This window comes from Euleptes europaea, chromosome 11, assembly GCF_029931775.1.
Source record: "Euleptes europaea isolate rEulEur1 chromosome 11, rEulEur1.hap1, whole genome shotgun sequence".
Classification (NCBI taxonomy): Eukaryota; Metazoa; Chordata; class Lepidosauria; order Squamata; family Sphaerodactylidae; genus Euleptes; species Euleptes europaea.
The window spans coordinates 24,772,060-24,790,667 of record NC_079322.1 but is presented as its reverse complement, the minus strand read 5'-3'; the positions used below and the strand labels follow the sequence as shown (position 1 = coordinate 24,790,667).

General features: G+C 42.6%; 1 protein-coding gene across 1 annotated transcript in view; it reads right to left on the bottom strand.

The window, feature by feature from the left end:
• TRANK1 (tetratricopeptide repeat and ankyrin repeat containing 1) overlaps positions 1 to 17,920 on the bottom strand; it is a 48,329-nt gene extending 30,409 nt beyond the window's left edge. Inside the window, exons 1-8 of the mRNA XM_056857053.1 lie at positions 17,769 to 17,920; positions 11,503 to 11,632; positions 8,854 to 9,004; positions 7,712 to 7,830; positions 5,692 to 5,775; positions 5,208 to 5,346; positions 4,074 to 4,205; positions 1,498 to 1,668 (exon numbers count right to left, since the gene is read on the bottom strand). Of these exons, the coding sequence (XP_056713031.1) occupies positions 1,498 to 1,668; positions 4,074 to 4,205; positions 5,208 to 5,346; positions 5,692 to 5,775; positions 7,712 to 7,830; positions 8,854 to 9,004; positions 11,503 to 11,632; positions 17,769 to 17,920 (1,078 nt within the window). The remainder of the gene's footprint in view (positions 1 to 1,497; positions 1,669 to 4,073; positions 4,206 to 5,207; positions 5,347 to 5,691; positions 5,776 to 7,711; positions 7,831 to 8,853; positions 9,005 to 11,502; positions 11,633 to 17,768) is intronic.
• Between the last annotated feature and the right edge of the window lie 688 nt (positions 17,921 to 18,608).

Below are 18,608 nucleotides of genomic sequence, written 5' to 3'. Positions count from 1 at the left end.
ATAGACTCTCCATCAACTGCACAAGATTCAGGGAAGAATTCTACCGTCAATACCTCATTCACATAGGATACATTCTGGCCCCATACTAACTGAGAGCATTTATTTATTTATTTATTTATCTGGGGATCTTATATTCCACCTCTCCCGCAGGCCTGCTAGAGGTGGCTCACAAAGTAAAAACAATGAGATCGTATCATAAAAGAATTATCAATGTTAAAACAAGATAGGGCATAAGAACAGCATAAAACAACATTTGGCAGCCTAAAACATTATCTATAAAAACAGCCACAGGCTAGATGCAGACCATGAAGAAAGCTAAAAAAAGTGGAACCTGGCAGTTAAAAGCAGAGGTAAAAAGAAATGTTTTGGCCCAGTTGTGAAGACAGGAAAAGCCATTCAGTGTTAGCTTTTGCTTAGCATTACTATTCTCCATTTTGAATGCTTAAGAAACTGTTGCTCTGTAATTGTAGAGGCCTAGCAGAGACCATAACAAGATGCACCTGCAGCCTGTTACCAGGCAGATAAGACCCGTTCAAGGCCGAGCCAACATACCAGCCTAATCGGGAGGTAGTTTCATCTGTGGGAAGTTGGGAGGGGGGAATGATCTCACTCTTCTCTTAGGACCCAGTCCGGCTTGAACCAGCCTGAATCATCTAGAGGTTTCTTCGAACCACTGTTTCTGATTGGAAGTCATGGGTCATCTGACTAGGGTCCAGACTGCCGTACGTTTAGCCATGTTTATTCTATGCTAACTATCATCATCACCTGAACTGCTTTAGCACGTTCCTCTGCTCAGCTACAGCAATGCCGCAATGCAAGAAACTAAGGCCTGAACCAGCTTAGCTTAAGAATAAGGAACTTCAGCTATGTAGTAGAGTTGTAAGTATAATTAGCAAGACTTTGTTATTTTCTTTGCCAGTGTGCCTTTACGATTACTGTACTCGCATTTTAATTACTTTTAACTTTTTAATAAAACCTTTTCATTTAAAAGGTGGTTTGAGTTATTTGACCTGACTCGGTTACGTTACAACACGGCTGGGGCTCTGGAGAGGGCAGCCAGTCGTGATACCAGTGCCTAAAGGACAGTAAGGCAGGTGCCAGGTGAGCAGATCCGGAATCCACCTAAACAGTGCTCTGCAACCGCACAGGTGCAGGGAAAGATTCTGTGGGCACCAAACGCCCATATATTATACAGGTAACACCTTCACTACATTGATAACAGTTCTGCATTACTTGCAAACTCAACTCCTTGGCTACAAGCACATCCTGGTTAGCATTAACCATGCTTTATATGCGTAAGAATGTAATGACAAGGCCTGGCGGTTATAAGGAATGGCACAGTTGGGGAAATTCACTCACGGGGGGAGAATGTTCCAGCTCTGCCTCCAAGACGTTTAACCATGGCTAAGTGTTATGTCTGAAGTAGGCTATTGCAAACAAAGGGTACATTTTCTCTACCTTATTAGCTGAACAGAACAGGCAGCCCCATGAAAATACCTGACGACTCCTCAGAAAACAAGGCATTTCTCTCCATGTACTTGTTGATTATTTCTACGGGCCTAAACTTCTTGTTCTTTTTGAAGATATCCATGGCCGACTTTGAGTGCACATCACGGATCCTTGGATCCACCCCGGCATTCAGAAGCATCACCACATCTTCAATTTGATCTAAGGTACAAACACACATACGAATATAAAACCTTCTTGATTCATAACAGAAGCGACACATCACATGTTCATGTTTGGAGTCTGACACTTTCAGGAAGAAAGAGCCTCTGATTAGAACACGACAGCTATACAGCAGAATTTTAAAAATTATTTTACATAATGTATTTAATTGTATATACGTTCTTTAAGTTCTCCTTGTGTCTCTTAAATTCAAATAAACCCAAAATAAATTTCACTACGGGAACTGTGATAGCTGGTTCACAACCACCCAGCAGAAATTGTAGCTTATTAGCTATAGGCATGACTATATCAGGAATTAACAGATTGATCAGCTGTGTTAATTGCTTATATCTTCTACAATAAAATAAGACATACTCGATGGTTTCGATAGAACCGGTACCACATTCACATAGATGCTCGGAGTAGGACTTTTTACAATAGCTCCCATTCAAAACGGCTGTGGGTAATACATTGAATCGTGCTAAAAAGAAAGCTCTTCTGTAAAGTGGGACTTCACTCTGTTGGTATGCATTAAACTGGTGGCACAGAGAACTTCTACACAGATACATCCTTCAGTTGGGCAGAAGGCACATGTATCAAGTTACGAAGAATTTCAGAAGCGAAGCCCCAGAAATCAACAGGGTAAATGCCTCTCCCCGCTATAAAACTTGTACAGTAGTTCAAATTGTGATTTCAAACAAACACAGAAGGTGCCCCTGGAATTACAATTGCATATATTCAGCCACAGAAGTATGCTACATTTACTTCAAGTAAGCAAACATATTTGATACCCAATGACCCAATTGCCACTAAACGCAGAAGTCAGAAAGCTGTGAGGGACTCTTTCCCAGCAGTTTTATGTAGATGTTGGAAAGCACTGTGGATAAGGCTGAAGTATGACATACTGCCCTATACCGTAAGCTGTGGGGTAACGCCCAATGGTACTTTTTGACACTGACTCAGAGGGGGGGGGGGCGGACGCTGGTTGCAGTTTAAAGAACCAAGCGAAGAACCTGGACAAAGGCTGGACTCAAGCACTCCATTCCGTTCTTCCATTTCCTTTTGGTGATAACTACGCCTTCATTCATCGCAGTATTTAACTTGTCAGTCACAAAACTGTCTTCTGTTTACAGGAATGACGTTCACTGGGCAGGTGAGGGAAGGAACAGGTCGTCGTAGGCAACTAGGTTAATAATCCGATGCCTATCACAAAAAGAGAACCTGAATGAACGGAAACCTATTTCCCCACTGCCACCCAGTGGACTAAAGAAAATTCCAAAGTTTTGAAGCAAGTTAACTATGCAGCTGGAGCTCTAAGCAGAAACATCTAGAAGCAGACGTCTATAAAACCAAGACCCCACCAGTGAGAGAAGCTTTTCACTGGGGGAGGGGGAAGTAAATCTCGGGGGGGGGGGTCAGATGATGCTAGGTGTTCACATTTAAGCCCCACTGTCTTAAACAAGCCTCCTTTTCGCAAAAGGACAGCGAACACAGCATCCATTTCAAGTCTCTGCTGCAGATTTGAAACCTTAAAACTCAGCATTCTGCAGTGTTTGCAACTGGAACGTCCCAGAACAGCAACAGGAAGCATGGAGGGGGAACAGGGAAGTCTACTGGAAGGGGAACAGGGAAGAGAGCCAGCGTGGTGCAGTGGTTAAGAGCAGTGGACTCTACAATCTGGAGAACTGGGTTTGATTCCCCACTCCTCCCCATGAGCGGCGGACTCTAATCTGGGGAACTGGGCTGGTTTCCCCAATCCTCCACATGAAACCTGCTGGATGACCTTGGGCTAGTCATAGTTCTCTCCAAACTCTCTCAGCCCCACTTACCTCACAAGGTGTTTGTTGTGGGGAGGGGAAGGGAGGGAGATTGTAAACCGGTTTGATTCTCCTTAAAAGGTAGAGAAAATCAGCACCTAAAAACCAACTCTTCTTCTTCTTCCTAACAGCCATACTGCCATGGCTGGTAACAGGCACGGAACTCTCACAGTAAACAAGCTTTATTTATTTTTCACGTTTTAAGTGTTCTGATGACTTGTATCTTAAAAGTTGTTGCTTATAATAAAGGAGAAAGCTGAAAACTGGAAAAAAAATTCATGTCACAGGAAGTAAATAGAAGTTAAGGTAAAGGTAGTCCCCTGTGCAAGAACCAGGTCATTCCTGACCCACGGGGTGACGTCACATCCCGACGTTTACTAGGCAGACTTTGTTTATAGGGTGGTTTGCCAGTGCCTTCCCCAGTCATCTTCCCTTTACCCCCAGCAAGCTGGGTACTCATTTTACCGACCTCGGAAGGATGGAAGGCTGAGTCAACCTTGAGCCGGCCACCTGAAACCGACTTCTGAGCCTCGGGGCTCCTAAATAGAGGTTCCAGTAAAGATAAATCCCGAATTGCGTTTAACTTACTTTTTGAAGAATAGCCACTGGTGTTGGATGCTACAATGTGAAGAACAGTGGACCCATCCTCATTCTGCTGGTTGATAAGAGCGTTCAGTTCAGGTTTATGGTCAAGCAGCCATCTGAAAAGGTGGTTTCCTTCTAAATAATGTAAAAGGCAGAAGCATATGCCATTGGTCTAAAGCGCAAGTTTTGTGTGGCACTTTTACAATGATCAAGGAGGGCAAGGTAAGCAGTCTCGTAATAACACATTTGTTTTTACTTAGTTTTACCTATTCTGTGTGTAACGTAGGTCACTGCAGGGCTCTCTGTCGGACAGCAGGGGCCATTCTTTTCATCAAGGGGACCACAAGTCAAGACCAAAGTATATATATAGTATGAATAAAATATTATAAAGCAGGGTTAAATATATTAGTTAGAAATTATTAATATAGCAGAATGGTAAGAGTTAAATATAGAAAGACAGAAAAAAAATTGAGGATTGTATTTAATGCGCTGTCTTTTCAGAAAGGTCTTAAGTAGAAACATGGATTTTTAATGATAATATACATGATGGTATGGGTATGTAAGCATTTTAAGTTAAATAGTTCGGTCTACTGAATGTATGAAATAATTTTATCATGCTAGAATAGATGAATTGTTTGTATCTACTGTAACAACCTCAGTTTGATAATACTTCGAAGTATCTGTTGTTGGTTTTTAAATTATATCTTCTCGTATTCTTGTCATATTTCCTATTTTTCTGTACTTTTTATACCTATTATATAGTAAAAATAGAATAAAAGTACCAGAATTATGTAGAATGTCCCTCCAGAGTACACTTTATTGATTAGTTCTTTGAAAAAAATTTTTTTTACTAGGTCAGTTATGGTTGCTAAGCTAGACAGCAGGGCTATCCCACAGGTAGGCCCACCAGTTTTCTACCCTGGTCCAGTAGAACAGCCAACGCCTCTGTCAGAGCCCATGGCATTCATGCCACATACACAACGGAGGCTTTGAAATTCACTTCACTGTTGTGATGAAATTTGTGTTTCGAGGTGTTCCTTTTATAAATAGCCTTCAGCATCAAATTAAGTCTTCGGACACTCTGCAGAATCGTTCAGGTGGCCCCTTGTTTAGAGAAGATTGCCTTTTTGCACTTACTTGCTTTGATGCAAAGTTTGATGACCGCATGAAGAGGGCAAGCGCCGACACTCTCTATGTTTGCTCCAATGGAGATCAGCCACTCCACCAGTTTGGGTACCCTTTCCATTCTCTCGTACAGGCCAAAGAGAACATATTTCTAGTTCAAACAATAGAAAATATATGGTAAAGCCACTGTAAAATCGTCATTATACATCAGGGTAAAGGATATTCACAACAACAACAACAAATGTATGATACATTTTCTCGGGTCTCCCACTAAACCCCCAAACTGTTTTTCTGCAAATTTTTCTAATTCAGGAGAACTGGGGGCGGCAGGTGTGTGTGTGTTGTGCTGCATGCATCCACTTCTGAGTTGTTAAAACACCTAGGGTATCACCTACCATACCTGCTACTTATGGAAAAACCCTGGGTGAAATCCATTTTCCAGTTTTGCTCAACCAGTCCCAACAGAAAGTACTTCTATTAGAAGGTTTGGACTCACGTCAAATAGATCTTTCAACGATAAATTGGGGACTTGCAGACCCTTTGGCAACCTGTCCTTTTCAGCTGCCAACAACAGACAAGCCTAGAGGGAGAAAAATATTTGTGAGCAAATGGCCTTTACACACATTAACTCTGAAATACATTCAAGCCAATTCTTTTGCAGATTAGTGGTGTTTGCAAGAAACCAGTCCAGTACTTAAAGGCTGTGTTGTCATCTTTCCCAGGGTCATTAGTATAAGAGGCAACTCTACAGCAGTATTTTGTTAATTTGGAATTCAAGCCAGTTTCTAATGCCAGCATTATCCTGAGGTTCTGTTATAAAGCATTATCATTCATGGGGGGGGATACACACACACATACACCCCCCACAATATCTGAGGACCCACTCCTACAGCCTTACGAGAACCAACGTCTATTTTGTATAGCAATGCCGCTAAATTAGAAAGACCGTGGGATTATAATGCAAGTTTCCACTGAATGTAATGTTAGCTTTTGCTGAGCCCTTGTCCTGGACTTCTTACTCCAATCACAATTTAAAAAATAAGATGTATTTCAGGCTTACGTACTGCTTTTGCACCTGGCCAGTCAGTATTCATCAGACTAGACCATGAGGGATGGTAGCCATTCCCAGTTTACACTTAGAAGTTGATCACTTTGTTTTTTTACTTGGACTTGAGGGAAGTGTCCTGAAAGTGTGGGAGACAGTAGCCAACCCATAGCAACAGGTGCCTTTCTCTTGGGTGGCAGGAGTGACCCATGGGGTGGGCCACATAGGTCCCCACTGAAGATACTTCTGCTGTCTCCTCTATATGGGGAGCTATGCTCAGCAAGAAAGAAATCTTGGGTCAAGGCACTGTAGTGCACATGGGATGAACGGAGCACTGCATTGTGGTAACCTATACCACATGCTGTGCCTTCCAAGCAGCAGTTGAGTCTATAAATTGTGATTTCAAGATGCTGGAAGTCTGCCATCACAAATTCTGAGTAGATGTTTGCTTGGACAGTACTGACTACCTTTTGGGGAAGGAACATGATGATCCCTGTTTGAGAGAACACTTTTTAACGAGTGAAAAAGCACTACAAGTGCATTGGCGAGCACCAGAGGAGAGGTTTGTTTCCCTTTGCCAGCACAGGAGAAGACTGCTTGCACTACAGTGGGATACAAGAATGACAAGTGGGAGCATCCAAGAGTGGGATACAAGAATGACAAGCGGGGGCACCAAATTCTATTCTCTCCCCTCCCTCCAACTTGCCTGCCAGGCCTGCAGCATCTCCTGTACTCGGTTGCCAGGCCTGGAGTGGCTCCCAGATTCCTCCAGACACAGGAGATAAGTCATAGAACATAAGAAAGGCCATGCTGGATCAGACCAAGGCCCATCAAGTCCAGCAGTCTGTTCCCACAGTGGCCAACCAGGTGCCTCTAGGAAGCCCACAAACAAGATGACCGCAGCAGCATTGTCCTGCCTGTGTTCCACAGCACCTAATATAATAGGCAGGCTCCTCTGATCCTGGAGAGAATAGGTATGCATCATGACTAGTATCTTTTTACTAGCAGCCATGATTACCCCTTTCCTCCATGAACATCTCCACTCCCCTCTTAAAGCCTTCCAAGTTGGCAGCCATCATCACATCCTGGGGCAAAAAGTTCCACAATTTAACTATGTGTTGTGTGAAGTCCATTGTCCGTGCATGCACAGACAACACTCTTCCTCTTGGGGGAATTTGAACCCATGTAATTTTTTCAGGTTTTCACATTTTTCTGCAAACTTAGGAGAAGTATCTGATTTATGTCCGCCTTTCTTTCCCGAGCCATAACGGGTATGAACAAAACATTCTGAGCTGTAGTAGGCATCAAAATTAAGAATAAACATTTATAGTACATACCAACTGATCCCAATCACAAAAAGGATTCATAGCCACATAATTTGAAACTTAATCTTGTTTGTAAAGCCACCCTAAGCTTATGAAAAGCAAAGATGCCAACATTCAAACTATAGAAATAAAAATTATCAGCCTACCTGCCATTGTCCCCTCTTGACCAACTTTTCAATCACTTGTTGCCAAACTGATCGCTTGAAATTCTCTCTCACAATTCCTCTAGTGATAGATAAAATTTCTGGGGTAATCATTCTTTCATCTGGGGGGGGAGGGGAAAGCAACTCAAGATTACACCAAAGTTGTGTACTTACAAAATTACAACACTGACACAATACTGAGGGTTAAGAAATTCAAATTATCTACCAGGAACTATATCATGGAATGTTGAACACACGAACACACGAAGCTGCCTTATACTGAATCAGGCCCTTGGTCCATCAAAGTCAGTATTGTCTACTCAGACAGGCAGCACTCTCCAGGGTCTCAGGCAGAGGTCTTTCACATCACCTACTTGCCTAGTCCCTTTAACTGGAGATGCCAGGGATTGAACCTGGGACCTTCTGCATGCCAAGAAGATGCTCTACTACTGGGCCATGGCCCCTCCCCACTCCCAAGCACTGTTTAAACTGCTAGTGCTTAAGAGTGTCAGATTAGGATCTGGGAGACCCAGGTATGGATATCTGTTCTGAAGGTAAGCTTGCTGCATGACCTTGGGCCAATCACAGACTTTCAGACTAACTGACCTCACAGGGCTGTTGTGAGGATAAAACTGAGGAGAGAAGAATGATGGAAGCAGCTGTGAGTCCCCACTGGGGAGAAAGGCAAGGTATAAATGAAGTAAAATAAATTAAGTAGTATTCAGACCTATTCAAACATCATTTTACTTAGCCTGGTGTAAGGAAGGGAAAGTATTGGGCTTGCATGAACCCTCATACCATCTCCATCACACATTAGTACCATGCAAAAAACACAGTGCCCAAACAGGGTGATCCCCTAAAGAGATTAACATGGTATCTCATTGACCCTATAATTCAATCTCCTACAAATCAAGTCATAGAACCTAAGAAACTCCTTCTACAGGTAACACAGATGCATGTATCTTGTTCGATCAGAATACCTTAAAACAAAATGGCACCGCAGACGCATCAACTACAGCCTAACAGTTGTAAAAAACCAATTTGCAAAGAATAAAGTCGACTAGTCTTCTACAGTGTCATTAGCCTCTGAATCTACTCCTTACTGCAATAGTCTACTTAAAATACAGCTTCTGATGTTTACTTACTGTTAACGCTTGAGAAGATGCCCACTATAAACTCTGAAATTTGAATCACATCCGACGAATTCAGGAGAAACTTCAAACCTTGACAAAAAATTCTAGCCGCATCTAGAGGCCGCGACAATTGAATCAGAGAATAACCAGCTCTGTAGTAGCCCTAAAAGGGGGAGCAGTCATTATTATATTTCAGTACACTATGAGTACTGAACAAATTTTAACAGCAAATGCATAATGGCCTTCCTTCCTGAACAAAAATCAAAGGAGCAGACAGTAAAGAACAGCTACGTAGAGAGACAAGGGGATAAAACTGGTCCCTTCCTAGGCAAAGATGCTCTGGTGGAAAAGGAAGGAGGAACAATTTCACCTCCCTGTCCCTCCTGACTCCAGCACAGCCAACCTATGTGGCTGCTTGTTTAGAAAACTTTTAAGGTACCTCTCCAGGACAACCTGCCTGAGGCAGCTTACGAAATAAGCCATTAGAAAAACATAAAGCATTAAAAGCTGTTAACTAAAGTAAAGCAGTAAAAAACCCAGCCAGAACATAAAATCGTAGACTGCTTAAACTGAACTGACATTTTTTCAGACTAAAATACACTATAAAGATGGTGCTAAGAGATCAACCAGGGTGGTGTAGTGGTTACGAGCGGTGGACTCTGATCTGGAGAACCGAGTTCTATTCCTCACTCCTCCACAGGAAGCCTGCTGGGTGACCTTGGGCCAGTCACAGTTCTCTCAGAACTCTCTCAGCCCACACAGAGGCAGGCAATGGCCAACCACCTCCGAACGTCACTTGCCTTGAAAACCCTACGGGGTTGCCAGAAGTCAGTTGTGACTCGACGGCACTTTCCACCAAGAGATCAACTGCTTCCATAAAAACCTGGGAGATTGAAGCGTTTTGGCCTGGCGCCTAAAACAGAGTAATGCAGGCACCAAGGAAGCCTCAAGGGGAAAAGGTCAGGTGCCACTATTGAAAAATCGCTCTGTTCGCCACCTGCCTCCCCTCTGATAGTGCAGCATGGAGAGCAGGGCTTCAGAGGAAGTTTGTAACCGAAGGGCTGGACTGGCTATTGACCCATGCAGGTCCTGCAACCCTTGGAATGATCTTTCCAGGGGTGGGAAAGAGTTGCAGGCACAGAGTGGTACTGATGTTTATTAGCTCACCTGCCCTTACATACCAGCCTAATACATGACACATCCTCAGCCTGAACACCCATTCTTATCCAAAGACCGACTTCCTTATTCACTAAGATGCAACGCTTACTGATAAACCCAAGTCCTGTATCATATTTTGTCAAACCCAAGATTCCACATTCTGCTGCCAAAATGTTTCAAGGAAGCCCTCTAAAGAGTTTTACAATCAAACTGTAGATACAGATAAAAACCCTTAAAAGAAACCCTTGTTTGAAATCAGCTGATTTCTCAACCTGTGATGACTGATAGCCAAATATGTCAACCATCAAAAAGTACAGAATTTGAAATATGGAGAAACATGAAAGAACTGTCTACTTTTTCATTCCATGTAAGCTATAACATTTGAACATTGTTTTTTTAAAATTCCTGTTTTTGTAATGTAAATCAATAGCACCTAAACCCATCAATGGAGAGCCGGCATGGTGTACTAGTTAAGAACGGCAGACTCTAATCTGGAGAACTGGTTTGATTCCCCACTCTTCCACATGAAGCCTGCTGGGTGTCCTTGGGCCAGTCACAGTTTTCTCAGAACTCTCTCAGACCACACAGAGGCAGGCAATGGCAAACTATCTCTGAACATCTCGGTGATGAAAACCCTATAGGGTCACCATATGTCAGCTGTGACTTGACAGGGCACACACACACACACACAGTGCAACCCTGAACAAACTTACATCCTTCTATGCCCACTTCAAAAGACTTAGAAGGGTGTAAAGGTTGCACAGCTGGCAACTAGCTAGCACAAAATATTCATGAAGTATCAAGGAGCCCCGTGGCGCAGAGTGGTAAGCTGCAGTACTGCAGTCCAAGCTCTGCTCACGACCTGAGTTCGATCCCAACGGAAGTTGGTTTCAGGTAGCCGGCGCAAGGCTGACTCAACCTTCCATCCTTCCGAGGTAGGTAAAATGAGTACCCAGCTTGCTGGGGGTAGGGGAGATGACCGGGGAAGGCACTAGCAAACCACCCCATAAAACAAAGTCTGCCTAGTAAACATCGGGATGTGACATCACCCCATGGGTCAGGAATGATCCGGTGCTTGCACAGAGGACTTATGAAGTATCAGCATTATGTATGGCAGGAAAACATTTCGAAAATTATAAAGGCACCAACATTAACATTGCAAGTACCTGAAACCTTCCCATTCATACTGTAGCTTTAGGATGGGATCACTGTTCTGACTGCTTTAAGCTAAGGCCATTAGGAGTTTCCCAATGCGACAGAGTGACCCATGAAACCTAATAAACAAATGTAAATTCCAAGTTCTTCCTGCAGCAGGAACATGGTCAAACTCATTTCACTTAACTAAATAGAAATGCAAAGAAGCAGACTCACCCAATCTCCCCTTGCAAATAGCCTTTACAAAGTCAGACACTGCTTCAACGTATTTGGCTTTCAAAACTTTTCAATCTTGATCAAACATTTTAAAAAAAAGAGTCCGATGAGAAACACAGAGTGCAGAAGTACCTTAACGTAAGTCGGATCAAACTGGAGACTTTCTTGCGCAGAGTAAAAAGCTTCATCCCATTTATATAGATTGTAAAACGCGTTGGACCTGTTACACAGCAACACTGCCATGTCTCGGCGGTGAAAAATCCTACAAGAAAAGCATTTTAATGTAACAAAACATATCACTTTCAATCACTGCTATGAAAGAAAAAAAACCCAGAAAAACGTACCCTCCCTTTCTCTACACGAGAACAAGAAATCTGAGGGGAAATCTGCCAATTACACATTTGCTCTGTAAAATTCCAACCGAATCCCGCTAGAAAAAAAGGTTAACAGTACAATCTACGTTTACTCTATTTGGGGTTGAGCTATTAATAAGCCAAAAACAGTTAAAGCAGATTATAGAACTTTATTTTTACACTTTAAGGCTGCAATCAAGTGTCACAAAAACAAACAAACTGGTGCTTGTTGGCAACAGGCATGAACCTGATTGCTGGACTTAAACATCAGCTCCCTCCTACCCCAATGTGCTACACCAAGACTGAAGGAGAAAGTCTTCAATGAACGCCACGTCATTGCAGTGTCCAAGTGCTGACCCCTTAGCAAATAAAGAACCCTTTCTTCCTTTCCCAGTAACAGTATTCTTAAAGCATTCTGTCAAACTGGGGTCAGCTGAAGATTAACGTTTTCAATCTCAGGGAACAGCCTGCATTTCAAATTATGAAAAAGGGGAGAAAAGGAATGCTGGGAGACCAGAAACAGAATGGTTAGACAAAATAGGTCCAAGTAAGCAAAACCAGGAATCTGAAGAAACCATAGGTGGAGGCATAGCCTGCACTCAAGACATCGTGATTAACTATAGCTGGATGAAACTCTAGTTCACAGCAACGTCCAACTGCAGGATGGAAAAGGGGGAACTGCTGTTTGGTATTAAACCAGGATTCTGAACACTGGATGGAAATTTTGTTTACTAAAGCAAGCATTTAAACTTCAGGCTGAGTAACCCTTATCCGGACTGCTTGGGACCAGAAGTGATCCATATTTCGGATCTTTCCGTATTTTGGAATACTTGCATATACATAATGAGATATCTTGGGTATGGGACCCAAGACTGAACACAAAATTCATTTATGTTTTATATATGTTTTACATACATTTTGCACACATAGCCTGAATGTAATTTTAAACAGTATTTTTAATACTTTTGTGTACACTGAACTATCAGAAAGCAAACTGGCGTGCTGCTGAGGGCTTGTGAGTAATGCCTGCATGCCAGCTCAAAAAGTCTGGTTTTCAGATCAGTCAAGATATCAGGTGTCCGGATAAAGGATACTCAACCTGTAGCAACAAATTACCACTTTATCATGAACAAGTCAATAATCGAAACTACATAAATATTCTTACATATGAGCTCTGCTAGTGATTTTTGTTAGACAAATTAACATGTTACTGTGTTCTGGTGTCAGTCATGCAGAAAATTAACAATAAGACCAGCATTAGAAAACACATTCTGCAGGAACAGATGATCCTAGAGTGCACAGGTAACCCTTTGCTCATTTGCCAAGCCTTGTTGCTAATTGTCAAAAATAAACAACACTGGCCTTAACCTAATGAACTACGTCCTACTTATACACACAGTGTACTTTTTGACAATAAGGATACAGTATACAATGCATTATTTAATCCATAATAAGCCACTAACAATATAGAACCAGTTATACATTACATACAAAAACCCTATCAACTATACATACATACAAAAAATCATCCCGAAAGGTTTTTAATATCCAATTTCTATGATCACATCTTAAATTTTAAAGTGACAGTCCACATCCCATGAGCTCGAGCAATAAACGGATTTGAATCCGCCGACTCTAAACTGCAGATGCAAATACAGTGGCTGATGCAGAGAAGTATTCTAGGGCCCAACTTCTACAGTCACGTTCTTTGTAGATTTAAAGGGACAGTCTGAGCTCTTTCGCCCGGAATGGAAGGCTGCTAATGTGCACCTCCGGAGATTTATAGAGAAATACAAGCTTGCTGAAATGTGACTTTATGACTTGAAGCACGGATGTCAACTGAGCGATTTCCTGCAGCAGCGATCCCTGTGTGTGTAAAGTGTGTCATGTCGCCCCCGACTCATGGCGACCCCTTATGGGGTTTTGAAGGCAAGAGACTAACAGAGGTGGTTTGCCAGTGCCTTCCTCTGTGTAGCAACCCTGGACTTCCTTGGTGGTCTCCCATCCAAATACTAACCAGGGCTGACCCTGCTTAGCTTCTGAGATCCGACAAGATCAGGCTAGCCTGGGCCATCCAGGTCAGGGCTAGCAGCGATCCCTACCAGCGATTTTTTGAATGTGACTGAAGAAAATCATAATTGAAATAGGATTAACTGGATCCTATCTCGCATTAATAATAATTTTTGATGTTTACATCGGTCGGTGGATCGTAATATTTGACAAGCCGCATTTTGGCTGAACCGCTGAGACGGGGACTGTATACTGTACCCTTTTTGTCAAAAAGTACACTGTGTGTATAAGTAGGATGTAGTTCATTAGGTTAAGGCCAGTGCTGTTTATTTTTGACAATTTGCATACCTTTGCAGCACGATTGCAGTTTGCATTTTTTGCTAAGCCTTGTTGCTAGTCAATGAATCCTTATTGTTTAAAACAGGGGTCCCCAACATGGTGCCTGTGGGTGTCATGGCACTCACCAAGTACTTTTAGAAAGTCGGCAGGACTAGGTGGGGTTTTTGCCCAACAGAGATTCGGATTGGCTATGCAGATTAAAAGGTGTCCTGTTAAAACAGAGCCTCTGCCTGAATTGTCGAAGGGTTACTATTAAGAGTTACATATAACCTCAATCTCCGACAGCCTCCTGCAGCAGGAGTTTGGAATTGTCAAATTCCAAAGGTTCCTGCAGGTTCAAAAAGGTTGGGGACCCCTGGTTTAAACATTTGACACTTTACATCCCTGTTCTAAACCACAGTTTGTAGCTGACTTGTTAACTGTGGTTCGTATTAAATTATTTGTTGTTACATTTAAATGCAGAAATCCCAGTTTAGTCAAGAGCACCACCAGCATACAGAGCAGCACAATATATCTTTTTTAGCTATCAACAGTGCTTTCTCATGAAATACCCCTTTTCTCCCTTCTCTCAACCCACACATACCCTCCCCTATTAGTAATGACTCACAAGCAGGACTTCAGCTTCAAGCCGCTCCAGAGGGGAAATTATTTAAATGGCAATGGAACAAAAGATCTCACTTAGTCACATACTTTTATGTAGTTTGCTAATGTATACAACATAAATCCAAGCAACACAGAACATTGTTACAGTCTAAAGTAGTTCACAACCCACCTACTGCCATACCTTCTTCCCCATGGTTCTCACTTACCCCCCCCCCTTATATCACAAGATGGAGCGAGTAAGTAAACCCATCATGATTATGTTTTTTCCCCCGGGGCTTCTACGCTATGATAAAATGGAAGGAAATAAAGGATTAAGGACTATTAAAGACCTGTGCATTTCAAGAGTAAAAAAAAGTTAAAGGAATGCAGTGAAGTAGCTAGAAAGAAAGGGAGAGGAGAGGGCAGCTGACAGTTGAGACGGACAAGGGAGGCAACTTAGCTTGCCCTGCCAACATCAAATGGATGGCGTACATAGCAAGATTCCACTGGCAGCCGGGCAATACAAAGGGGGTCAAAACAACATCCAGGGATTCTGCTTAGAAACGGCATGCCACGGACCAACTAGGTCAATGAACAAAACGTAGAGCCCATTCCTGAAATGGGGGGAGATCTCTTTAGGAGCCAGTGTGACCCCATGCTGGCATAGATGCCACTTTGCCACAGAATAGAGTGGCACCTACACCAGCGCGGGGGCAAAAACGGCAGTGTCCAGGAGCAGGGGAGCTCTGCCGCCCCCCGCCCCCCCCCCACCGCCAGCACAGTTACTCTGGGAACTAAATCCCAGAAGAGAACGCCCATGCCACTGTGGGGGAGGTGTTCCCAGGGGCAGAGTTGGTGCTAGTCAGCCTCCTAACCGCTCTCGCTCCAGGAACGGCCCCCTCACACAGTGGCATTGTGACAACACCCTTTTTGGTGTCATAGCCTTGCTGTTCTCTATGGGGCGTCATTTCCTTTTTGTGTGTGTGTGTGTTTTAAATACCATTTTTATCTTCACAGGGGCTGGGAAGCCTCTGAGGAGGCAGCGTGGGTGCGCTGTTCTTGTCCGCCGCTGAAATGCACCCCACCCGCCCCCAGGAATGGGCTGCCCATCTGTTATGAGCATGTGCTAGACTAACCAGGGTTTATGCAGACATCAGAATACAGCCATGAGTTTTTAAAAAAGAGAAACCCCCCCCAAATTGGTCCTAATGTAGCATTTGCAGAAAAGGAAGTGGCTGGGGATAAAAGAAGTTTGGAGGCTGGGAAATCATTCAGGCAGTAAAGCCAAGCAATGTAGGTCTTCCTTGGACCAAAATCTGCAAGCGAGAAATCAGAACCAAAAACTCATGTTTGGAGGCACTGAATTCCACACATAAATTTGAGCTAGTCAGCTGATACTTCAGCTACAACAGTCCCATAGTAAACAAAACAAAAAAAGCCCAATTGCGGGCAAACCATCAGGGTGGATACAGATTTTTGTTTTGTTTTTAATTTGCAGCCATAAAATGATTTTTAAAAAAAATCTGGTTTAAAATGAATTCTGGATTTAATGCAAATGTGTACCCTTAAAGCTGGAGTTACCGCCCTCTTGCAGAAGGCTGCTTTTCTCTGCATAGGAAACAACTTTAAAAGTCATAGAGATCAACAGTTCGTGCACTGGCTTGAACTGCAGGCCAGGGACTGGAAAGTGATTCACTGAGGCAGCTGGCTGCACTTTTACTCTTGTTTTAAGCCTAGTAATTATCTGATTGCTGCACTGATTTGGTACTCCACAGGTGTTTATGACGATACTTACCAATCAAAATACATGGATATTCACTTTCCAGTAACTAATACCCACCCTTGCTTCTGACTGAGAGTATTTACTGTTTTGTAGGGCAGGGAAGATATATAATAAAGGGAAAGATGAAAGCAGACAGGAACACTGTAATAAAGGAGACCTTTCTATGGTATTGATTCCAGCCAGCACCTAAATGGGAAAAAAATCATAGCTGGTCTTTCAAAAATTCTTACCTGAGAGCACAAGCATTACCTTACCTAAAAATGAAAAGTATCATATATAATGATACTAAAACAGTAAAAATATTGTGTTAGATCCAGCCTGCATTTTCATATAGTCCCACCCAATTCCTCTCCTTACCACATGCATGACTTTTGTCCTTGTAGGTCCCATGATCTCCAGCATAACATTCTTTGGTGGTCAAAAGGGACCCCCCCCCAATTCCCTTTTCAGCAGCTGAAAAAGTGGCTGGAGCCCACTCATAAAGTTAAATATCTTAAAAACCTACAGCACGCTCTCTCGGGTTGTTCAAGGGCTGGGCTCAGTTTTAAAGCAATACATTTTATACTCATAGCAGCCCATTAGTATGCACCTTCATTGAGGAAGCAGCTTCAAAAAAAGTTATTTAGATCAACCAACTGAAGATGCTTTCTTTCTTCTGAGCAGAGCTGCATTTTTCAAAGCTCAGTAACGTCAATGGATGTAAAATGGAACAATGCAGTTTAGGATTGCAGGACTGGCAACTGAAATCAATCTGCTCCGCTGTAAACATTACACATAAAATGTTGTACTCAAATCAAGCGATGCCCAAGATGTGTATAGATTATCACCATATACCCTAATAAACCTTACAGAAAGCATCAGGGACTGTGAGCATATTTACAGGGAAAACAAAATAGCACTCCAGCCTACTTCCATGTTCCTTAATATAGCGATGTATAATGGCCTGCATAGAAGAGATGAGTTCAAAGAGATAAAACTTTGTCTTCACTCTAGCTATGCTACCCTTTATCTCCTAGATTGCAGAAGGCAGCTGACAAATCTCCTGGTTTAGGTATGTATGGAACACGGTTCAAGGAGACAACAGAACCCTGTCCCAGTGTCCCCTGCATTCTTCTGCCTACTAAACTTCAATGTTAATGATGTTCTTTACAGCCTAAAGATGCTAGGGACTTGCTTTCTCCTACTCCAAAGGAAATACACATAAAATTGACCTAGGATGAATTTTCACACAGGTCTTAACTACTACTGAAGCATGTCAAAAGCAGTTTCAGGTCCACACTGGGGGGAAAAGTGGGGTATAAATGTAACAAATCATTTTCTTAAAAACTTACCGTGCTTCTGGATGAGAACAAACCAGCGAGCGTATTGCTTCGTCATACTTTCTGATGGCCATAGAATAGTTCCCATTTTTGAAGTCATGATTTCCCTGCGTTTTCATGAACTCAGCGTAAGCAAAGGGATCTGTAAAGCTGAGAGGATCCATCCTGACAGAGGAGAGGGGGGGAAATAGAGATTTAATGCAACAATGACTCCCACCTAAAATACCAAGAGTATTCACCAGTGAAAAAAACAAAACTACTTGAAGAGCAGAGAAACTCATCTGAAGACCACTGCGTGCTGATTCTGCTATCAACAGATGACCCAGGCTAGCCAGATAATGCACAAAAAGAAGCAAGGTTCCCACAGGAAGGAAGCCATAACACGAAGTGATCAACAACCTGCCCTTGTTTTGTTTTTCTTATTTAATTACATTTTTACTGGGGGGAAATGTATTAAAGAATAAAATATTCAAGTTGAAGAATCAGTGGAATTAATGACAGAGCACTTTTGGGAACTGCAAAGTGATTTAGCATCCTCATGGCATCACCCTGATGGCAGTGACACCCAAGACAGATTTTGGTTGAAAAGGACTTCTCTTGCTGGGGCAACAGATTCCACTTGTGAAGGACCAACTGCAAGGAATTCAATAAAACCTCCTGTGCAGCACAGCTATGCTACGAAACAGGCCTTTACATGACCAGGAGATGGATGTATTGCATTCCATGTTTCAGAGCAGCAAACATTCCCTATTGCAAAAGTGAAACTAAGCAGCAAGGACAGATCCAGACATCTTTAAATGTCCAGCATTTATAAGACTGCTTTAGATGGGGGAGAAAGTATAGGACTGTTCT